At 36.2% G+C, this 25,864-nt stretch overlaps 1 protein-coding gene across 3 annotated transcripts in view; it reads right to left on the bottom strand.

Annotated features, from left to right (window-relative positions):
• The window catches only part of STIM2 (stromal interaction molecule 2), a 182,310-nt gene that overhangs the window by 31,915 nt on the left and 124,531 nt on the right, over window positions 1-25,864 (bottom strand). For all 3 annotated transcript variants that reach the window (XM_019962556.2, XM_019962557.2, XM_070791254.1), the window contains exon 4: window positions 1,212-1,323. In XM_019962556.2, the coding sequence (XP_019818115.2) occupies window positions 1,212-1,323 (112 nt within the window). The remainder of the gene's footprint in view (window positions 1-1,211; window positions 1,324-25,864) is intronic.

The following is a 25,864-nucleotide window of genomic DNA, read 5'->3' as shown; positions in this document are numbered from 1 at the left end:
ATCCAAAATACCAACTTCTAAGCAAAAAAAAGCTGTGTACTTAAATAAGATACATGCAGGCAAATTGATTAGAAATATGCATATAATAATAGACAACATTATTAAAGTCTTTTGATACAGAAACAATCTAAGTTTGAATGGAACATGAGCAATCTTGTAAGGGTCAAATTTCAGTGAAATTTCTGCAAATTTTAACATTTAAATCTTTAGTGATTATTAGGTTAACTAATGGAATTTTAAAATATAATTTAGAAAAGTAGTGACAATTAATTCCAGACATCTAAGGGATAAACTAGCATCTTATACTTTGGTATCAGATCTATCCAGGTTCAAATACTACCTGGGCAAAATATCTAAATTCTTTCTGACTTGGTTTCTTCAATCTATAAAATGGGAATAATAGTACATACTTAATTTTAACCTGAAGCTTAAATGAGATAACACAAAGCATCTCTGTGTAATATACATTCAAAAATAATTACTATCATTTACCTTTTATTTATTAAACTTTTTTTTGAGATTTAACTTACTGTCTCTAATATTAAGTGGTTATTGCTGTTATTAAAAGAACAACAATTAAGAGATATCTGTACATTAATCCATTCAAATAGGTTTTCTCATATCAAATGAATAAGTTCTGTTACTTTTACCATAGGTTCAGAGGTTGGTCCTTTGATTTACCTAAGGAGAAGGCAATGGCACCCCACTCCAGTACTTTTGCCTAGAAAATCCCATGGACGGAGGAGCCTGATAGGTTGCAGTCCATGAGGTCACTGGAGTCGGACATGACTGAGCGACTTCACTTTGACTTTTCACTTTCATGCATTGGAAAAGGAAATGGCAACCCACTCCAGTGTTCTTGCCTGGAGAATCCTAGGGACGGGGGAGCCTGGTGGGCTGCCGTCTACGGGGTCGCAGAGTCGGACCCTATTGAAGCGACTTAGCAGTAGCAGCAGCAGCAAAAAAGATATAGTTGACCCATCTTCTAATTCTCAAATTACTTTCTCTAGAAATAATTTTTTTCAAAGACCTGATTATTCAAGCAAGAAAAACTGATTAAAACTTACAAATTCATACCTTACAAGTGTCAGGGAATGGATATATTTATAATATTTTCTTTGAGTCCTTAGCCACAGAAGTAACTTAATTGAAAAGTGACCTTATTCTCTAGGAGCAGGAAAAAAAAAAACACTTGGATAATAAAGACCCACCTGGGAAGCGTTGTTCCTTTGACATTGTTGTCTCTAAAATTCTTCTCATATTGGGGTAGTTCAACAAATTCTATCAACCACTGAAGTGTGTCCTCAAGGGTCCAATTATGAACTACAAAAGATAAAAACAAAGAATATTTTAAACACATGTGCATTCAGAATTTATAAAAATTATATATATGTATATACATACATATATAACACTACTGTAACTTCAGAGGAAATAACGATGTTAGACTGAATTTTCAATTCAATCACTAATAAGTACTAAAATAATGTTTGGCATTATATGAGAAGCTCAAAACAATGGAGACATACCTCCTACCCTTAAGGGCTTACAATCTAGAACAGAGAGGACACATAAAGGAAAAGAGAACAAAACATTAGCATGTTTAATTCTAAAATAAGAACCTATGCAAATTTGAACAGGATGAAATAATCTACTATTTCCCTGGCTGTAAAAAAACTTACCAGATATATATTCATTCTTCCTTTCATTTAACCATCCATCCACATAACATTATAAACCTGCTCAGTATCAGATTCCATTCTAGGCACTGGGAATATAGCAGTAAAGAAGATGGATAAACTCCTTGCCTTCATAAAACAAATTCTTTTGGGAGTAGGCAGGGGCAATTAATAAGAGGAGGAAGAAAAGAGGAAGAATTTCAGATAATGATCAGCTATTACAAAAGAAAGGAAAGATGTCAGGGTAAGTTTCTCTGAGGAGCTGTTACCTGATTTAAGACTCAAAAATTACAAGGAGCCAACACTGTGATGATCTTGGAGAAAAAACAATCCAAACAGACTTAAAAGCTGGTGTAAAAACCTTACGGAAGAACCAGCTGTGTATGAGGGATAGCGTGTAGGACTGGAAGGACCAGTCCAAAAAAGATTTTCAAGAATTCTGGATATCTTTCAATAAGAAGAGGGAAAAGTAAATAATCTATGCTTTTAAAATAGCACTCTCCACTGTGGAGAATGAATTGTGGGAGACAAGACTGAAAACAAAGAGAAATAAGACCAGTCCTTATCCAAGCAAAAGGAGTTATTGTCTTGGACCAAGGTTCTAGTAGAGGATATAGTGACAAGTGGCCAGATTCAGGACGTATTCCGGGGAAAATGCTTTTAGATGTTCTGATGAAATGGATGGAAGCTGGTAGGCAGAAGAAAGTCTAAAGAAGCACAGAGAGTGCTTCCACTAATTAAGATAGGAAAGAGTGAGGAGGACTAGACTTGGACAGCAAGTAGGGGCAAGTGATAGAGACCAAAAGTTCTATTTTTAGACATTATAACATGTCTAAACATTTGAAGTATGTATCAGATATTTAAGTGCAGATAGACAAGAGCAGTCAGATATACAAATCTTGAGCTTAGAGAAAAGTAAGGTTAGGAATAGAGACATAAATTAGGAGTCATGAGCATACAGATGGTCTTTAGACTGAATGAGATCACCCAAAAGAGCTAAAGATAGCTATTACTGGATTCTAGGAGACTGGCTCCAAATCATGAAGAAAAGGACAACTAACATCTCTTCTAGACACTTACTTTGAATTAAGCCCTTTATATGCATTTTTCCCTTTAAGCCTTAAAAATAAAGAAACAAACAAAAATTTATGAGATACTAACATGATTATCTCCATTCTGGAGATAAGAAACTGAGAAGTTAATGGGATCAAGACAGTCAGTAGCAGAACTGGATCTCAACTCAGACCAACTGACCTCAGGACCTGATTCTATGCTACTGTGAGAGGAATAATATTAAATAACAGTAGAGATATAAACAAGCAGTTAAATACTGGAAGCAGCTAAACACATTCTACTTCAAGAAGAACAAAGACAAGTTTATCCAAAGGAAAAGATTTGAATGTGCTTGAAAAAAGAAGAGCTCCATATTCGTCTTCATACATACTTTGAAGATGTGGAAAAACAAAATGCTTACAGATGACAGAAAAGGCCAAAGGAGAGGAAAGGAAAAAAGTGAGCAATAAAAGCAGATCTGGAAATCCATCTGTGATAAACCTGAGATGAGATCTTCCTGAGTATGAACTTACTTTTGCAAGCAAAGCTGATGTTCACAATCTGCCTTTTTCATTAAGTGTTCTTTAGAAGAAAAGTTTAAATAAATCAGAAACAAAACATTAACAAAACTTAACTTTTAAATAACATACAACATTTGATAATTTTGTACTAAGACAGCTTTGACAATTTTTTAAATGAGCTCTTCTTCTTGTGTTCCTGCCCTTAAGACTGGCCATGTGCCTGAGGCTGCTGTACCCATTTAGCCAAATAACGTAGAATAAATATCAGCCAAAGGTTCAGGACCTGGGTGCTTTCCACTGAATTTAATACATGCAAAGTAGCTTTTTTTTTTTTTTTTAAGTTTCTTCCTATTCAAGACGAACTGCACTGAGAACTGCCTGGTCTGAGACTCTGCCAAGAAACCGACAGCACAGCTGCACCTCACACACCCACACGAAAACTTCAGCCAAGATAACAGGATAAGATGCTGTCATGCCCATGGCTGTTCATCTGATCAACAGCAAAAGCCTAAACACTCCAGTGCATCAAAATATTCTCTCAATTATCAATGAAATAAGACAGAAAAGAAGAAAAATCAAATGAAGAAGAAGACATGTTTAAAGTACCCAAATTCTAGTATTATTCCATCTGATAAGTAGAGGATTACACTGGTGCTAAAGTAATTTTCTTTACAATGAATCTGTAAAACTACAAAATTCTAACACAGAGCACACAGTTTGCTTTGGGGTGCAGGGGTATGGGGTTCATTTCATCATCTTTTTCTCATGCTTTTTGGTTTCTTTGGTAATGTCCGGTAAGTATCTTCTCAGGACCAGGACCTGTACTGTATGTATATTAGCTTTCTCCGCTCCAAATTCAGTAATTGTCTTTTGATTCTTAGGACAGATAATACTATGCCCTTCCTCGGGGTCTTTGCACACATGGCATTTCCTCTTTCATTTTCTCCACCCCTCTGACTCACCTTTACCTATGTACTTTATTGAGCCTTCATATTGCAGTTAAAACTTTAATTCCTTGGGAAACCTTGTCAAACACTGCTATATGATCATACATCACACTGTACTTTTAGGCACAGCATTTAACATAGCATTTATGATTATTTGTTTCTAGGATTATTGTCTTAACATCTGTTTATACCTCTCAAGCATAAGTTTCTTGCTCACTCTTCTGTCCCTAGCACTTGGTACACAAAAGGTGCTCAACAAGATCCTCTCAAATAAATGAAGCAGACTGTGTGTGTAATTGACAACTGGCGTGCTGCGATTCATGGGGTCGCAAAGAGTCGGACACGACTGAGCGACTGATCTGATGAAAATCTATTTTTACATTTCAGAAAGGAGATTCAAACAGAAAGAGGAACTTTTCTGTGTAAGAAATTTTTGTTGGCAAAAGAGTTATTAAGAATTATCTAGAAATCAACTATACTTCAATTTTTAAAAAGTAAACTTAAAAAAATTATCCAGTTCTTTATTATCCAAGTCTCACTGCCTCTTTCACATGCGCTGTTGCTAAACAGCATTTCCACCAGAGGGCAGACAGAGGAGGATAATGTATTTCTTTAAAAATATAGATTTTCTTCTTTTAGTCTATCTGGAAAGCTATGGAAATGTCAGTTTCTACTTAAATTCTATTGTTTCTGCTAGAAACTGCGACCAGCGCTACAGGTTGTTGTCTTTGAGTGATCTAGGACAATTTATCCCAATATCAACAGAAAGAACTCTGGAATTAAAACAGACCTGATTCCAATCCCAGGAACTCAATTTCTCACCATAAAAAATAATGAAACTGAGCTAGACCATCTTTAAAATTCATTCAAATTCTTTGTTTTTGATTTCGTTATAATGAACAAAAGATGATGTTTAAAATACTGCTAGACTGTTAACCTAGAACAGTAGATTATAGAATAATGAGAGGGGGAAAAGTAACTCTAAGAACTTTCAGGACAGCAACAAAACTGTTCCTATTAAACACTGGGAGATTTGCAAAGCTTATTTCCAAAACCACTGCGACAACTCTTTGAAGTAGGTACTTTCAGCATCATACTGAACCTGTTAGTTTATGAAGGTGAAGTTCTTAATTAGCTAAAATGGATTACTAAATGGTCAAACCAGGTTTCAAACAAGTCCATGTCTAGAATCGTTTACCACTGTACAATACCGTTACCTCTTTAGAGTCAGGTAAATGGCCCTCTTATCAAATTAGGCACTTCAAGTAAACAGTTTATGCTCCACACTTGCAACCATGTATGTAGCTTTCTAAATCTGCCATATATGTAGCTTTCTAAATCTGCCATATTCCCACATGTCATTCCTTTAACCTGGAATGGCATGCCCGTCTTCTTCCTTGTCAGGCTGCTCTTCCTTAGCCTTTGAGACCCAGATCAGGAACTCATTCCTCCATGAAGTCTTCCCTGTCTATCCATTTCTAGATTACAGTTGCTCTTCCTCACGCCCCTGATCATATGTACATATATCTGTCATAGGATTTATCCATGTGCTCTAATGAAATTGTCCGTGCTTGGGTTACCCTCTGGCTGATGAGTTCCTCAAGGGCAGGAACTTGTTCTGCCTAACACAGTGATTATTAACACCATAATGCCACATCCCTTTGATTAGGATTTTATATATTAATATACACTATATTTAACATCTCCAAGCCACATCTGTGAGACAGCTGTTTCTCTACAGTCTATACAGAGAACCTTGGCCAAGAGAGGCCATATAACTGTAATGTAGCACACAGCTAGAATTTGACTCTAATCTTCTGACCCCAAGTTCACTGACAATATAGGTGGCTCCTGATTTAAAAGAAGTGCTCATTATTTAACTTTAAAACTCAAAACACATTTTCTCTTAGAATCAAAGCTTCTGGACATATAGCATTAATAGTAATTCAAGAGTTAAACATTACATATGAGCAATCTGCCAAGAGTAATTGTGTTAATGGAGTCAGGATTCCACTAGAGACATCAAGTAAGCACCATGGCCTGCTGAAGGCCCGGCAATAGTAACACTATAGCCCAGTGGAGCTATGCCAGTTCTTCATCATGGCACTGGCTTCTATGACTTGAAAAGGGGGCTCTACCAGCCTGAAGGGTAAGATTTCAAAGAGATTTCAGGAGATTCAGAGCTGCAGCAGGGCTCTGGACCAAAGGAAGTAGTGTGGGACAGGGGAGAATGGGGACAGGATGGTGACTAGAAGCAAATCTCCAGGAGATAAGAGGGTGTGGGGGGTGCACATTTATGGATTTTTCACAGGAACACAGGCAAGATGAGGATTCTCCTTTCCATTATCTCCCTTTGCTGCTAGCTAAAGAGCTATTACTGTAATAAGGGATGAGATTCCTGGTTCTGTACCAAAACAGCTTCCCTTTCTTCCCCTTATCCTAACTGTTGTTATCAATCCTACCTCCACATAATTATTTTGGACCAGCACTTTAAAGAGAAAAATTATAACTGTGCTTAGGAGAAAGCTTTTAGATAGCAGCAGGAGCTGTAGTAATGAGAAGAATGAAGAGATAGGAAAGGCTAGAAACACCCAGCAACAGAGTAAAGAAAGGAACATTCCTGTGGCCATTTAACAAAAGCAGGCTTCCAAAAAAGATGCATGAGTCATGCATAGGTACATCCTCAATTGAACAAATGAACTTATAAGGAGAAGAAACACCAACTGAAAGTGATGTCTCCCTCCCCTGAATTTCTATAGTACTTACTATTCCTACCAAATGGCATATCATATGTGCTGCCTTATTTTGTAACTATTTGCTTAATTACATCTTATGTTCCTACCATATTGTAAGTTTCCAGCAGCTCAGCATAAAGTTGCCATTTAAGTATTAGCTGAATATATAACTGACTTTTTTCTTTCTTAAAGAACCTGTTTTGTTTTTAATTGTGTCCACTTGCTATCCCATAGTTGTATGAAAGACATATGATACTGTTTTCACAATATCACATTTCAAAGTAACAATGGAGAATCCCCCGACTCCAAAAGAAGATCACAGGAACTTATAACATGTTGGAAGTTATAAGGTGCCAGTGTATAGCCATGTATGTGACATTAGGATGAGGTAAGAATTTGTGTGCTTCCTGTCCATTCCTGCCTCAAGCAAATGTGACAGAAACAAAAACTGTGAAAGAGAAACTTCAGAAGATTAAAATACATGTATTTACTTGCTCATTTCATCTATAAAATGGAATCTTATAAAACTTTCTCCAGTGGTCACGTATGAATGTAAGAGTTGGACTATAAAGAAAGCAAACGCAGAAGAATTGATGCTACTGAACTGTGGTGTTGGAGAAGACTCTTGAGAGTCCCTTGGACTCAAGGAGATCCAACCAGTCCATCCTAAAGGAGATCAGTCAGGACTGATGTTGAAGCTGAAACTCCAATACTTTGGCCACCTCATGCGAAAAGTTGAGTCATCTGAAAAGACCCTGATGCTAGGAAAGATTGAGGGCAGGAGGAGAAGGGGACGATGGAGGATGAGATGGTTGGATGGCATCACCGACTCAATAAACATGGGTTTGGGTGGACTCCAGGAGTTGGTGATGGACAGGGAGGCCTGGCGTGCTGCGATTCATGGGGTCGCAAAGAGTCGGACACAACTGAGCAACTGAACTGAACTGAATGCACCCAGTGCAGTTAGCCATATACTTGTGTTAAGTTCAGTTCAGTTCATGAAGTTATAGGCCTAAAAATACGAAACAGCTTTGTGAAGTACCACCACCTAAGTTTTCATCTGTTATATTTAATATAAGTACAAGCTGTCCTAAAAGCCTTCAAATATGATTTGTGAAATCACCTAAATTCTGTGTGGGGGGGCGGGGGGGTGTGGTACTAATGACAAAGCATTAGTGTGCATGTAGAGACATGTTAATACAGCAGCACCTAACATTTTATAAGCACTTAGCAAGTTCCAGCAACTGGGCTAAATGCTTTATGTGAACTATCTCATGAAATCCTATGAAGTAGGTAGGAGTAATATAATCTTGGTTTACAGATCAGGAAGCTGAGGCTCAGACAGTATGAGTAACTTGTCTAAATTCACACACAAAGTAAGCAGTGGAGATAGGATTCAAAACAGTATCTGTTGACTTCAAAGCCCCAGCTCTTCACCATTACACTCCTTGTTCTCCTCTTTTCTGTATTAATGAGAATATTTCAAAAATATTTCCAAATTCACAATTAGCTGTGTCACACCTTGGATATATTTATATCTACACCATGGATATAATACATCATTTACATTTACTCTGCACTTCATTTCTTAATATCTTTCTTTCTTACTACTTTTTAAAAAGCGCTACATTCTAAATTTATGATACCGTATCTAACGTTCTTAATATTAAGAAAGCAACTGGCATAATAGTTTCTTTTGGCAAACTACGTATTTTAGAAAAATCAATTCCTAATATCTTAATACAGTACTGTACAGCTAAACACGTTACAGTTACTACACACTTACTACTTTCTAATAAAGTATGAAAACTTCTTTGTAAGTATCCAAAGGTATGGTAGGAGGGTCAGGAAGGAGAAAGTAAAAATATTGTTAATGAAAGTAACTATCCTTAAAGCTGGCTATATGAAATGGTTAGTGAAAGAAGTCCTATATTTTGAAGCTACCCAGATACACAACCTAAAAACTATTTGTCATTTGAAAAATATCTCAATTATTGCCATGTTTATGTGAAGTGCTAATTTCTAAAATATAGGTGCAACCCGTATTCATAACTTTTCCAAAGTCTGTTTCAACTAAGAATTTCAAGTTACAAAAGACTCAGAAGTTCTTACAGTGACAGTCATAACTTATTATGGGAAAATGCAACTGACTGAAGGTTCAACATAGCAAGACTTTGGTGAAAAGCAACTTTAACGAAATATAATATAAACATAAAAAATAACTTTCAAATATAAAAAATGAAAAAATTTAAAGCCTTCCACACTCCATCTTAACTCAGACGGTTTACAGACTTTGTGGTGTCCAGAGCTCAGAGTGAGATTTTAGCTGATCAGCTGCTCAAGACCATCAACAGAGGCTTATCTTTAGAACAAGCAAGCATGTGAGCGCCTCAGATGCATGGTGGTCAGCAGGGCATGTCTCTGTAACGTGGACTAAATTCCTGCACTATGCTATATTTGGACACCTAAGAGCCACACCCTGAACTTGGGAAACCTAAATATCAGTAGTTGTATCAAAGAGAAATAACTACACACTTTCTCTCAGGAGCTCCTTACCTTTCATCATTCAAGAACTACATGTAATTTTTAGGCATCCTAGATAAATATTGGTAAATGTCTCAATGCTCAGAGTTCAAAAATTACAAGGGTATTATTGTTCTCTTCCCAACAGTGGTACAATGGACACTAAGAGAAGATTTTAATACTTTTCCTATTGTCAAGTGCATTCTTATCATTTAAACAAGAATATGCCATCAACACCTATTTTCATGAAGATTATGGAAGATAACAAAGACATATCTAAAAACAGAAACTGGAGAAACACTGAATCTCAAAATTGTATGACTGTTCTGAAGATTAACAAAACATATGAGGAAATAACTCTTAGGAATGGTAAAAGTGCTCCACAAATGTAAATTATTATCATAGTATAATAAGTATTATTACTTATAACAAATAAGTAAGTTCAAGGAGTCTACTTACTTTATGTATCAGTCAATAAAATAGTGGACTCAATGGCTATAAAGGAACTAAATGTCAAGTTTTCCTAAATATCTCATTATGGCATCATTGAAGACATCACCTGAGGGACTGAGTGGATGAATTTCTAGTTATGTATCTTCCATTTTACACTCAGCCCTTGACCTTTTTTTTTAAACCCCAAACTGAGACTATAAAGAATAATTCACATCAAATGAAAACAAGTTCTTTAAGGGCAAACAATATCTCTCGTTCATTCCTATACTCACAACACGCTATACAATGCCAAAAATATAACATGCACTAAACAAATGTGGAATGGCAGATGTTTCTTAGGAACTCAATTAATACTTGCTGGATAAGTGAGTGAATAATAAAATGATTTATTAACCAAAGCTGCCAGGAAAATGTCACCTTTGCATTCACTCTTAAGAGTGGCATTTCTAGATAAAGCAACAAACTTTTCAAAAGTATGGTTAAACTTCATAAAAAAGAGAGGATGATACTTTTCAAAGAATATGTTAATAACAAAATAACAAAAACAATTCTAAATTACAGCTTTACAAATGTTTGCTTTATTTTCTGCTAAGAGTTCAAAAATGCTCAAATTTTTTTTCTCTTGGAATTTGAAAGTCTCTTCAAAAGACTACCTGCACAGGTGACTTGGGATTTTTTTATTCAACAAATATTTACTGAGTGCACAGTAATTACCAGCGGGCACTAGATAAAACATCAGAGACAAGAAATTATTACTAAGACTAATGTAAAGCTTAATGTAAGAAAATGTATTGACTTCAAGGAGTTCAACAAATGATGAACACAACGTCCAGTTAATACATGCTTTATTTCCAAAGAGTATTAAATCAAAGGCCAGATAAAAGTTGAGCTTTCACAGTTTCATGTCACACATCTCTGGGCAAGAAGAGACATTACATGAGAAACGTGTTAATCCTTATTTCTTCCAGAATAGAAAAATTCACCAATTTCCATGGTAAAAGCATTTTCAAGATAATGTTACTCAGGAAATTTGTTTGATATGACTCTTTCTAGGACATCTAGCATCTGAAACAGTTCACAAATTATATTAGCTGCATTTGGTATATAGCATTTTCTAACTTAGGCTTCATCTACTAATATACATTACTAACACCAAAACAACTTTTAGGAAAAGTTTACTTGTTTTTTGAGTACTACTAACACAATGATTAAAACATTAAAATACTAAATGGCACCCCCATTTACAGGGGACTTTTTCAATAGCTAGAGTTATGTGATAAAGGAAAAATGTGAATAATGTGCTTTAGTAATAAAAATAAATTCATAAAGAAAATAATGTGCTTCAATAATAAAAATAAATTCATAAAGATGGACTCCTGAACACCATGTCACTGTACAGTGCTCACTCAACTTCTCTCCAAGGTCTATTTTTTAAGTCTCAAATTGCCCAACAGTAGCTGAGTTCCATATGGGGAGGGGAAGGTAGACTACTGGTGGTCAGAGTCTGCATATGAGGACATGGGAATACTAGGTCCATACAAGGCAAGCTCCTCCGTGAGGTAACAGCCCAATGGTGTCAAGAGACTGAAAATGTACAGGGGGACTGAGCTAACTAGAAAATATATTGATGATAACAGAACTAGTTTTTTCATGATTGGTGAAAAGAGATAGCTCAGTTGGTAAAAAATCTGCCTGCAATGCAGGAGACCCCGGTTCAATTCCTGGGTTGGGAAGATCTGCTGGAGAAGGGATAGGCTACCCACTCCAGTATTCTTGGGCTTCTCCTGTGGCTCAGCTGGTAAAGAATCTGCCTGCAATGAGGGAGACGTGGGTTCCATCCCTGGGTTGGGCAGATCCCCTGGAGAACGGAAAGGCTACCCACTCCAGTCTTCTGGCCTGGAGAATTCCATGGACTGTATAGTCCATGGGGTCACAACGAGTCAGACATAACCGAGAGATAAATAGGACAAGAAGTCAACTAAATAAACCAGCTAGAATTAATCCAGTAGTGTTAAACTGCTATCAATGTGAACTAGTATCAGGTATCAGTGAGAACTCATGACTTTTAATATACAGAGAGAAGTAAATACAGGAGTGTGTTTCTTAACTCTTGCTACTGAGAGGGCCTGGGAATAATACCTCAATAGCAATGAGAAGACCTAGTGTGCAAATCTTGGTTTCTAAATACTACCTCAACTACAAGTAACCAGAACTCCTTGGAGTAATGGTTGTTTCCAGGGGTAGAGCTAAGAAATAACAAAATAAGCCTAGAACACCTTTTTGTGCCAGAATATAAGGAAGGCTTAAAAAACTATGAAGACACACATATAAAAGAATAGAAAAGTCAGCTTGAAAGGTTTACAACAGTCATATCTGGGACAATTAAAGCATCAAAATAACAAGAGCAACAAACTCACTGAATAAAGTTGAAATCCAGGCACCATGCTGATATAAATGAATAAATACAGAAGATCAATTTTCAGATCAGTCATAAGATTTTGATATTCATTATTTCTCCCACTTCTATTTTCAAGATATGCCTTTTATCTCCCACCATCTTCACAGGACAAGATGTTAATATACTCTGTTTAATTTTTCCTTATAGTAGAATGCAACTAATAAATAGAAGGAATGACGGGATTTTTAAAAACTATAATTTGACAACCATCAGAGTAACAATTAATTCAGGCAAAATGGATGCTAAAATCAGTGGGTGAAAAGTGATGAGGGATGTGATGTTACAAAGTCTGCAAGTTTCTCTTCATAAAAAAATACTAACTACAAAGGGGGAAAACGCAGCTTTACAGTTACAGAAGCAGAACAGACATTATCTTAATCAAGTGATCAAAGGTAATACTGCATAACAGACTAACACCAGGTGGCACTCAAAGGCTCTAATGAAAAGAATCATTTCTGTGACAGTCCAGCCCCAAATGCCTAACATGGATCTAATCAGAGAAAATACCCAACAAATCCTAATTTAGATACAACCTACAAAATGACACTGTTAACAATTACTGGCCACAGACATGCAAGGCCAGGAAATACTTTGGAATTGTTGCAGATTAAAGAAGACTGCAAAGTGAGGACACCTGGGTATACTTGCATACTCTTATCAGGACCAAAAGCAAAGCTGGGGTGAGGGCCTCTGGGCAGTGTTTTGGTCCTGAAGATTTTCACTCAATTTGAAGTTGCTTTCAATTAAGAAATTAAAAACTGTATTACTAATCTTTCTTTTTCCATTATATAGGCATAGACTTCTAATAATTGCTAACTCCTTCATTACTTTGTAGTTTGTGGTTTTCTTCGAGAAAGTATGGCAATCTTTTAACACTAACAATGGTTATAGCAAATACCAGGTCCTTATTAGCTGTCTAGTCTTGTTCTAAGCTGTATATACTGATTGATTAATCCTTAACAGAGACTTCTATAGAGGGTACTATTACCATCTACATTTCACAGATGGGGAAAGTTAAAGACAGAAAAGATTAATACACTTGCCCAAGGGGAAAAAAATCTATACAAAGACTTGAATCCAGGCAGTCAAGTGCCACACCTTCTTTAGAATACTGTCTGTCTAGGAAAGGATAGCTGTACCTTGGAGTTTCTCAAGATATCAGTATCCAAAAGGTGAGAGACTCAGTGATTATAACGACTCAGAATCTTTAAAAAGGCTAATTGTTCAACATTCACTTAGTACCAGGTTGCAAAGATCTAAGATCCTATCTTCATAATATTGGAAAGCTTGCCATACAGATTTATGCTGTTTATTTAGGGAAAAAAACAACCAATAATAAACTACTGCAAAAATATCTTTGACACTTTTAAAACGAGATTTACTATTCAATTCAGTTCATGACTTTTAATATACAGAGAGAAGTAAATACAGGAGTGTGTTTCTTAAGTCTTGCTACTGAGAGGGCCTGGGAATAATACCTCAATAGCAATGAGAAGACCTAGTGTGCAAATCTTGGTTTCTAAATACTACCTCAACTACAAGTAACCAGAACTCCTTGGAGTAATGGTTGTTTCCAGGGGTAGAGCTAAGAAATAACAAAATAAGCCTAGAACACCTTTTTGTGCCAGAATATAAGGAAGGCTTAAAAAACTATGGAGACACACATATAAAAGAATAGAAAAGCCAGCTTGAAAGGTTTACAACAGTCATATCTGGGACAACTGTGTCCGACTCTTTGAGACCCCATGAATCGCAGCATGCCAGGCCTCCCTGTCCATCACCAACTCCTGGAGTTCACCCAAACTCTTGTCCATCAAGTCAGTGATGCCATCCAGCCATCTCATCCTCTGGCGTCCCCTTCTCCTCCTGCCCCCAATCCCTCCCAGCATCAGTCTTTTCTAATGAGTCAACTCTTTGCATGAGGTGGTCAAAGTATTGGAGTTTCAGCTTTAGCATCAGTCCTTCCAGTGAACATCCAGGACTGATCTTTAGAATGGACTGGTTGGATCTCCTTGCAGTCCAAGGGACTCTCAAGAGTCTTCTCCAACACCACAGTTCAAAAGCATCAATTCTTCAGCACTCAGCTTTCTTCACAGTCCAACTTTCACATCCATACATATTGCTCTACTATAAAAGCACAGCTGGAATTGAAATAACCTCTCTTTTTTTTACTTTTCTAATTGTCTACTCAATAATTCACATTTGTATTTCCTTGTTCTCTTGCAATTGACTTATTTCCAAGATCCAAAAGTGCTTTCCTGTTTTAATTTTTTTTTCAGGCCCCAGCTGTGTCACTGGGGAAAAAAGTAATTTTGCTCACTTTGGTGAAACAGTGTTGAAGACAAATGAACAGTTATTACCAAATTATTAAATTCAGAATTCTTCTTAAATTATAAATTGCCCTCTTATTCCACATAAACAGAATACTTTATTATCTAGTAAGTAATGATAATTTATTTCAATGGAATTGTTGACAAACCAAAACCCTAGAAGTGACCTCTAAATCCTGCCTAGTCCATTTACTTGGAAAACAAATGGATTCTTACATTCCTGAAGACAATACATTATCTATTTTGTAGCTTATACACGTCTTCAGTCTACACAAATGTTACTAGTAAAAATATTACACCAATTTGCTATTTCAGAGAATTCTGCTCCTTGCTTCCTATTAATATAAAGAGAAGTGAAAGACAACCAAAATGACAATTTTTTGAAAAAAATACTGTCCAAATTTTCCATTAGAAAATACAGAAAATTAAAACAGCATTGTAAACTAAATAAAACTTCCATTTTTTCTAGTAGCCTAAACTCATACAAGTATTGCTTTTCCTAGAATTGATAACAGCAGGAAATTACCCATAACTACTATTAATTTAGTAACTCTTTGTAGTTTCACAAAAGCATATCTTTCCAGACAACTCACTAAGGATGACTTTATAAACTTTATATTCATTGATTCTCTAATGTTATGTCTGTTCTTCTCCCTGCTGAGAAGACCTCACTTGGCAAAAACTGATGAGTAGCACAACTGACAAGAACTCCAGGACATGATGAAGACTCAGCATGGGAAAAGTATTCCATATTCTTAAGCTCTTTACAGTAGTTGCAAACAGCAGGCGGTATTTTTAGATATTACTGAAGTGTGATGAATACTATTTGCCTTTAGGGAGTGTGTCATGCTCCAAGACTCATATTATTCCTTACACTGACAAGTATCTGGAGGGCATCACTTTCTCAACGTTTCCAAACTAACGTGGAATGGACAGCACCTACTTTTTGACACCTCAAATTCACTTCTTTGATCCTCCAATGATGCTTTTAAAAACACCTGTTTCCTCCTGCACAGTATAGGCATTTCTGGCAATCCTAGGTGAACACAGTCAGGGTTTCACCTCATCAATGAAAAAACTGCTGTGCAGTAGTGAAAATCTGTAACAGCCAGAAAAATTTTGGAAAGGGTAGAGGTGACGCAAACTGTAATGATAGTGCCCAGTGTTGAGAGTTATATTAGCTCATTTAATTAAAATACCAAAATGGGATTTAATAAAGCATTTACATTTGGGAAATAACATGCTCTTACCATAAAATCCAGAGTGGGAAGAAAAGAGGTCTACGAGAAAAATCCATTTGTAATCCAAAAGTTTTCGACTGAAAATGTCAAGAACGTATCAGATTTTCTGAAGGAGTAACTATATTTTGTAACTTGTGACCCATGCTGCCAGACTCCACTCACCTACTTCTGGATCCAGAATAACCTTTTAAGCTTTTCTTCAATCTACTCTTGTCAACATCTACCTTCTCTTGCTCATCAATCTGTTACAGCTGTTTGTCAAGTAGGTACCCCTTTTCTCTCTGCTGTCTTCTGAGACAAGACTCATAATCACCAGGGAGAGGGGGTCAGAGAAGGAAGTAATCAGAGGGCATCATTCTGGAGGTCACACTGACAGGTCTAGGTTATGGCCACATGACCTAAAGCCAGTTACTTCCTGAAATTTCTCTAACTAGAGGAGGCAGGAAAAATTATTTTCTCTTTTGTCATGACCCTGGGAAAAGGTAAGTCTACAACTGCCCGCAGCCACAGAGTTAGCCTTTAGGAAATACAGTAGGAGAAAATAAAAGCAAAATCCAGAAAGAAACAGACAGAAATACAGATGACCAGAGTGGATTAAGCCCCTACTACATACCTATACTCTCCTTAAATAAAGATGGCTTTAATTAATTGATTTTCTCCTACATCAATTATATCTCAACTGGGTCATTCCATTAATATGTAAACACATTTAAAATCTTTCACCTTTTAAAAAAAAATAAAACTGCCCCTGACATCATATCTATCTTCAGGTTATCATAGTCCCATTTCTCTTCCCCTTCTTTTGAAAGTCAGTATTTACTGTCTTCACTTCCTCTTTCATCCACTCTAATGTGACTTTCACTTCCACCATTACAGCGCAACCTCAACCTCTACTTTGCTGACCCAAGGGTGGTTCTCTGTTGTGATCTTACTCAAACTTCTGGAGCATCTGACACTGTCTATGCCCTTTAAAAAAAAAATATTTCCTTCATATACTTCAGCACCCTAGACTCTCCCAGTTCCCCTCATAAGCTCATTGCTCACTTCTCTTTCTTCTTTCCAGGATCCCTCACTGCATCTTGACCTCTCAGCACTCAGTTCTTCACCTCTTTGAAATGTGACCCTTATTGATCCCTCAACTGAGCCTTTTTCAACCTTTTTTCCCCTAACTGCCTCCAAGAAATTTTAACACCACAGGTACATAAAACTGGCACTGTATGATCCATAATTCCTGTCTCCAACCCCCCTCCCCCCATCAAATTCTTAAATCCAATCCAACAGCAAATCCTGTCAGCTAGTCCTTCAGGAATCAGACCCCTCTGCTACCTCCCTCTCCCAGGTCACTGCAAGAGCAGACCTTTTACTTCTACTCCTCTCTTCTCCAGAGTCTAACAGCCACACAGTAACTACATAATCTTCTCAAAAGACAGATCACACCTCACTGCTTAGCTCAAAACTCCTAAATGGAGCTAGAATTGCAGTAAGTATAATGACTTTAAACTTAAATCCTGAATTCTATTAGGCCCTACAAGGTCTTCTGAGATCATGCAAACCTGTTCATTACCTGTCTTCCTAAGACTGCTAACTTCATGAAGGTAGGATATCTATTTTGATCAGTGCTCTATTTCCAAAACCTGGAATAATGCCAGTCTTCAGGAGGAACTGAATCAATGTTTAATGACTTAATGAATGGAGCAAATGGGCATGCTTTTGTCACTTGCAATAAATAACACCTTTGATGATAAGCATTCTTACAACAAATTTCCCATTACTTGAAGTACTTTAAGTCTCTTTATCTTCTGCCACTAAAAAAAAGACTTAACTAAAACACATCAACTTCTCAAACTTTAAAAGAAAGCTCTAGAGTACAGAAGAAGACACAGTATACCGTAATTTCAAGCCAATCAACAAAGCATGTTGAACAGTCAGTTATGCACAGTAATTTATTAAGCGTTTAGTCTTGTGATAAATTCAGCCTCCAATATTTAATATAGTGCGGGTTCCATTAGAAACTAGAATGATTACTTTGAGGGGACATTCTTTAAAACCACTCAAAGAATCTAGACACAGGCCTAAAAACATATATCCACTAACTTAAAACTTAATCTTCTCTTTTTCAAAATTACACATCTAAAAGAAAATGCAGTCTAAAGTCATGGTCAGATTCATGCAATTGGGCATGCTCATTAAAAACAGATGAGAGAAATTTAACAGCTACCAAAGCACATCAGTCTTCAACTATCTCACACTGCAATCTGGGATTTGCTTGCTTACCTTTGCTAGGGTCACAGGCTCTGGATCAGTGGGTATGCAGCTAGCACACAGAAACCTATTATTAGTCACTGTAGTAGAGCTACAGCACTACCATTAAAATCCTGCCACAAAATATTTGGTACTGGTCAAAACATGGAAAATAAGGATGTTAGAATTCTACATTCTTACGATATATACTTCAGAAACCAAACAAACGAATAAGCATATTTTAAAGGTAAGAATTTCTTGCATCTCCCCTCTCTCATTACTCATCCTCTCATCTTCCCTTTCCCCAGCCCAGCCCAGCCCACCTCCATCGCCTTCCAAAAAGTTCAGCGCACTGTTTTAAGAGAACTGTCATTCAAATTCTTCATGGGAAGTAATTCTATAAAGGACTTGAAAATGGGTAGTGATAGTGCCATCCAGCAATGGAATATTATTCTGTCAACCAGTTTCTTGCCCACACTAAATGCATTTTTTATTAACCTATGTTTTCAAACCATAAACCAACATAATTATAAAGAAAGAAATACAGATTACATTAAGATGTAATAAGGTATAGACTGTTGCTTGCTTATATAATTGTCAAGATTATAATATTTCTAATAAACTTTTGTGGATAAAATAGATGTAATAAGGGGTAATACCAACTTCCAACTCTTATGCTAAAACATGGTGGTACTACTTTTTGAACAAAATTCTTGTTGAATTAAAAATTTTTAAATGTTCAACTTTTTAACATGTCAGTAAAGTATTTCCTTTTTTCAAGCATAATCAGCTCTACCAGTTTCTTAAGAAAGCCCTTTACCTCATCAAACTACCCATTTGTAACTGCCATTCAGTTTCCTCCATTTTCTTACCTACGCCTTAAATAAGAAGTCACTCATTTACCTATGTCATATCTATTTATTCTCATAAATCAGTTTTTATTGTGGCAAAACATGCGTAACATAAAATTTACCGTTTTATCCATTTTAAGTGTATAGATCAATGGTATTAAGTATTCATATTGTTGTACAACCATCAGCACCATCCACTCCAGAACTCTCATCTTGCAAAATTTAAACTCTGTACCCATTAACCAATAATTCCCCATTCTCCTCCCACTGCTGCTGCTGCTGCTGCTAAGTCGCTTCAGTTGTGTCCAACTCTGTGCAATCCCATAGACGGCAGCCCACCAGGCTCCCCCGTCCCTGGGATTCTCCAGGCAAGAACACTGGAGTAGGTTGCCATTTCCTTCTCCAATGCATGAAAGTGAAAAGTGAAAGTGAAGTCGCTCAGTCTCGACCGACTCTGTGCGACCCCATGGACTGCAGCCGACCAGGCTCCTCCGTCCATGGGATTTTCCAGGCAAGAGTACTGGAGTGGGGTGCCATTGCCTTCTCCGCCTCCTGCTAGCCCCCAGCAACTACTATACTACTCTTTGATTTTGACTACTCTAGGTACCTCATGTAAGCAGAATCATACTGTATTTGCTTTTCTGTGACTGAGTTATTTCACTTAGTATAATGTCTTCAAGGTTCACCCATGTTGCAACATTTGTCAGAATTTCCATACTTTTTAAGGCTGAATAGTATTTCACCGTATACCACATTTTGTTTATCTATTTATCTGTTGATAACCATTCGGGCTGCTCTACTCACACCTTCTTTAAGATTTATTTTGTGTGCAAATGTGAGTCAATTCCCCATACCAATGTTTAAATTGCTATCTGTAGATTAATGATTGTCTTCTCACCACATTTAATGGCTTTTTTCCAATACATCACATTTCTCTATTTAGTACTACTGGCCACTTTCCATTTCCTCTCTCTATCCCCCAGAGAGAGAGAAGAAATTACTTACAAAGATTCATATAATGCAAAGACGTAAAACATGAAGGACATCAGTGAACTAGAAAAATAAAATGAAACTAAAAGGATACACAAAATATACATGAGGACCCTTAACAGTTACAAAAAGTAGACAAAGAAGGAAATGAAATCACTGAAAGGGTTCACAAAATAAGCACAAATCATCTCCTCAGAACTAAAAAAGGATTCTTCATGAGGGCTCTCAGCATGTCCTTTGGGGGCACAGGTGGACCATGCCCTCAACTATACAACCATCTGTCACTTTCTGAAAACTCTCCTCTACAGACTTTCAAGAAACTGTACCTTCCTGATTCATCCCCCATGTCTTGATGGCCATATTTATCTCATTAGCTACGCATTTGTCTTATTAGCAGTATTCCCAAGGAGCTATTCTCTTTCCTTTTCCTTCTCTCGGTGAACTCTTAATTCATATGACTCTAACGATGAGACCTTTATATGAGTGAATCACAACTCTACATCATTAATTCTGTTCTGAAACATAGCCCTTAAGCAGCCATAAGTTACTAGTGATATATACCTGTTTGATAGTTTTTTTTTAGCTGATTACATGGTAAGAAAATTGATAATGGAAGTAAAAATTAAATTTCCTTCAATGCAACTGACATTTGCTGTTTCATTTTGTCAGACTGATCTAGACTTTTTCTCAACCATGAAATATTTTAATTTCAAATGTGAATCTTCAATCCTTTTTGTACATTATCTTCTGTGAAGATACATAGAAATGTAATGACCTTCTAGTTTAATAACTTAAGCATGCAGCTGATTTTAAGCAATTTTAATCAAAAGTTTCTAAATGATCCATCATTTTCAACTTCCTGGAAGAATTAATACCGATACAAAGAGAAAGAGAAACAGACTACCCAAATGTCAGAAGAATGTGTATTAACGCCCTCTTATTGAAGAGCACCCTAACCAGATGAGAAAGTTAGACAATTAACATTATTTGTACTTAGTACTCCATTTCAGTAGTATAGCCATTCATAGTGTAAAGATTTTTAAGCATAAGACATAAGTGCTATGTGATTTATCCTGTGTTTTATCATACATTCCCTCTGAAACATATTTATATATGTAATATATGTATATACATATGTTCCAGAATTACAGAAATGTTTAGAATTTTTAGAAATAAGTCATGTTCATATTCAAATTGAAATTGTTATCTAGTATCTTTGAAATCTTTATTTTCTTTGTATTTATAATTTGCATTATTTCTATTACAGTTGCTTCTAAGTTGCTAATTTTCACTAGAATTGAAAAAGAGACCCAAGTAAACATAAGACTTGCTTGAAAAAAGAGTTTGTAAAACTAGCCACCTTTGAAGAAGAAAATACTATTACCAACGAACAAGTTCTGTATCCAAAAGAGCAGGAACAAAACATCTGTTCCACCTAAAGCAGAATTTGACATAGTGAGTCTTCCATAATCATGTAATTTTAACAACCAGAACTTGAACCAGAGTCCCTCCTACCCAGCCCCTTCCCAAAAGATTAGTAAAGCAAAATTTAATACACATCCATACGGAACTGGTTCCCAATTGGTGGGGTAAGGAAAGAAAGAACAGTAAGATGTTCAAGAAAGCCTGTTTTCTAGATAGTCCATCACAGTGAAAAGTGGACAGCCCTTATGTTTACCTTCTGCAGAAGGTTCTGTTACTGTACTCCAAACGTGAGGTATCCCTTGAGTCTGTGAACATAGCAGAGGAGAAATGTAGAATAATTCAGGTATATAAAAAACCATAATAAGGCAAATTCACAAACAATTTTAGAATAGTACCTCCTTAAATGATAAGAAAAGCTTCGCTGCATGATGACTATATAAAAGTTCATTATTTGAGGAAAAAATGAAGCTCACAATACATCTAATGCACGTGTTCACACAGAATAGAAACGATCAAGTTTTCTAGAGCCCAATGTTGAGAGAAATGTAATAAGCAGTGGGTCTCTGCATCTCATATTGACAGGTGGTCTCTACTTCAGAACAAAACCAAGAAAGAACTATAAAGGAACACAGAGCTGTCTCAAAGTCAAGTATCTGCTATACATTAAAAAGTCATAATTCATCCTAGCAAATCAGCATATGCAATGACTAAATCTCCAGAAGTCAAGTATCCTGAAGTAAAAGACAGAGTCCCAACAAGAAAAGAAAAAGAGAAATAGAAGACAACTAAAATAATTAAAATAGTTATCCCTGAAAGAGAGCTGAAATTCAGAGAACAGAGACCAAAATACTTACACAGGATAAGATTAAGAAACACTAGCAATTTATTGTGAGTGCTCTGAACTCATTTGGAGAAGGACCCAATACAAAGAAAGCTATCTGATTGTAAAAGAATAAAACCACACTTTATATAAAGTATAAAAATCAATTCTGATGAATACAAAACTGTTTTTGCAAAATGATCAAGTAATTTACATACTGATCAAGTAATATTTATTCTATTCTTATAGAAAAAGCCCATGTTAACACACTTGAATGCTGGTTGACAGAATAAATGAACAATATGCTTGTCTTACCTACCCTCTACATAAAAGAAACTTTGACTATAAAAGACTTTTGTTAGTGGTGCAAATAATGACATTTGTCATTCTGAAACTAGACTCTACCTCAAGAACAGGGCTTCCTTTGTATAAACCACTTTCTGTGGGCTATGAAAACCCAGTACCTCTATAGATAGTTAACAACTTCTCCTAGAACTAAAAGTATGATATAAAACTTGAAGTGTTAAACAGCTGGATTAATAAAACAGATAAGCATCTGAAGCATATTAAGAGTCTTATGTTTTTAAAATGATATATTAATTACAAATACCCTGAAAGCTATTAATCCAGCAGAGTGCCTACCACTGAAAGAGTGACAAAAGATAAAAGATAAATGTCCCTTTATATGCAACTAACTCCTCAGGCCTTACCTGACTTCTGCAGGCAGACCAGCATACTTCTTTCTCTATTAACTCACAGTGCCTACTGCCTATCATGATTACAGATCGTAGACAGTAGCACATCCTTTAATTACTTGTCAACAGAACTTCCCCCAATAGCAGACTGTAGGCAGGTGGAGAACAGAAAACATATTCTTCATCTGTATTTCTTCAGAACCTGTGTATCTTCAGTATCTGTGTATTATTATTCCTCCTACTCAAATCCATATTACATTAAACTCAAAGCAGGGTTTCTTGACTATAGTGAATTCATTGTCCTATATCTCTTCTATATTATATGACTTTCTAAAACAAGAAGCTGTAATAGCTCCTAATTAGTGCAATGATGTTAAAAAGGTTAAAAGACTGTAAACACTGCCAACTCATAATTTCTACAATAATATCCTCCTTTGCTACTGAGATCAGGCACACATCAAACATCCTCAATAAGTGCTCCAGGTAATCAGTATCATTTAGTAAGTGATACGGCCCCCAACTCAGAAACGTTAATCTCCAGTGTCCTCTGTATGTGTTGTGCTCACACTTATCTTAGTCTCTGAGCACTTGCGAGGTGGCAGGCACTATTCTAAGCACTTTACATTCACAAATTCATTTCATCTTCAACATTCTGTAGTAGACAGCCTTACCCCTATCTAACAGATGACAAGACCAAGATACAGAAAGGTTAAACACTACATGTTAATAGTAAAAGACAAATATTAAACAGTGATTTACTCTATCTTATACACTAAAAAATTACATTTCTGACTTGAAAACTATGCTTATTTGAGGGATTTAGGACTAATGGGAATTACAAGTACTCATTTTAATATGCTAACCTGTATGTATATCCCTCTTTTTCTCAATTCTAGGAAAATTTTATCTTTCAAAATCTTGCTAAAGAGTCATCCTCTAATGAAGACTTCCTCATAATAAATCTATCCATTCTTTTAAAGTCCCACAATAGAACCACTTACCTACTATTTAATCAAATCTTCATGTATTGTTGTTTAACATTTCATCTGTGCACATGTAACAATATTGTAAACTTCTGGAAGAAAAAGGCCTTATCTTATACTTGTATCCTGCCATAGTGACTGCTATGCATACTGTAAATATACAATATTGTGTTGATGGATGCCACAAAGATAACTGGCTACCTTATTATCCACAAGGTCTACATTTTGAGTTACTCCACTGATAATGTCAAACAATATGCATTGATTGTTTTACATTTTATTTTATTCCAGTCTCACTGCAACCAACAGCATACACATGAAAAAGTAATTTTATTGACATTTAGAGATCCATTTGTACTTTTACACCCAGAAAAATATCCTTAGGAATATCAAGGATCTACATAAAGAAAGATTTAAAATCCTCCTTACTTTTAGAAATTTAACACCCATCATCAGGAATTCTTTTCCTTTATATTTTCTTCATGTAACACTGACATTTTTGCTTTCCTAAACAGAAGGAAAATGCTCTTGCTCATTTCTCTCTAGCTAGATTTTGGACACACTTTAAAACATACATTATTAAAGGCTGACATCTTTCATTCTCTCCAGCAATTTCAGATTCTTTAAATTCTTAGTCAAAAAAACAACAATAAACCTTCAGCAAAATTTCCAAATGTCTATTCAATGTGTAAAGACCAAAATTATACAATGACCTTATGTAAGATAAGACCCATACTGAACATGAACAGGATGGAAAGATTACCTCATGGTTGTCACATGTTAAAATAACTATTTAACCCAATGAGCTGTTTTTAAAAACAGTATATTACTTAATCAGTTTTATATCTAACATGAGTCCCTAGATCTCATACATAATCAATAATTTTCTATATATATTTTCCTTCATTAGGTATCTGGCTGCTGTCTAACTGCTGCATTCATTAGTTTTAACAACTGATCCAGTTTATCAAAATCTGTCTGAAATCTAATATTAGTTTTTTAAGTGACTTTTATTTATATCGGACTTTTGCCATGTGCAAGCTAACCAAGGATTCTCTACACATACACACACACCAGTACATTCAGGTCACACTGAAATTTTTCTATATGAGATCAGTATCAATTTCTGAGGAACACAATTCTACCTTTTCCCCCATTTGACAACATTCCATAAAGATCTTAGTTACATTTCACCACCCAGAGATTTGTACACTAAAATGGTGAGTCTTTAGCCTAATATATCTGTTCATTTTACTGATGAATATTATGAGACTGAAGCAAAAAACCTTACAAAACTTTAAATAGGGCTGAACATTTTTGTTCATTCAGCATTATTACAAATGTAAGTAAGTCAACACTTATTAAGTGCCTATCAGGTGTTGCCAGGAAGTATGCCAGGCACTTTTACTACATTACTCATTTATATGACACAAGAGATCCATTTTCAAGTGCATTTTAAAATGTGCCAGATGTCTTAATGTTTATAAACAGAAGGGCTGTGATGTATATTTATACAGCTTGAAAACCCACACACCACCTAAAGCAGGCTACCTCCACTTCCAGCAAATTTTCAGGTAATTGAAAGAGGAGCTATAAGGGAGCTCCAATATATGGTCTACCTCCTTATTGCCTAGGGCTTCCCTGATAGCTCAGCTGGTAAAGAATCCACCTGCAATGCAGGAGACCCCAGTTCAATTCCTGGGTCAGGAAGATCTGCTAGAGAAGGGACAGGCTATTCACTCCAGTTCTTGGGCTTCCCTTATGGCTCAGCTGGTAAAGAACCCACCTGCAATGCAGGAGAACTGGATTCGATCCCTGGGTTGGGAAAATCCCCTGGAGAAGGGAAAGGCTACCCACTCCAGTGTTCTGGCCTGGAGAATTCCGTGGACTGTACAGTCCATGGGGTCACGAAGAGTCAG

Source organism: Bos indicus, chromosome 6 (assembly GCF_029378745.1).
Source record: "Bos indicus isolate NIAB-ARS_2022 breed Sahiwal x Tharparkar chromosome 6, NIAB-ARS_B.indTharparkar_mat_pri_1.0, whole genome shotgun sequence".
NCBI lineage: Eukaryota > Metazoa > Chordata > Mammalia > Artiodactyla > Bovidae > Bos > Bos indicus.
Note: the sequence above shows the minus strand (reverse complement) of the source record. Positions and strands in the feature narration are given on the sequence as shown.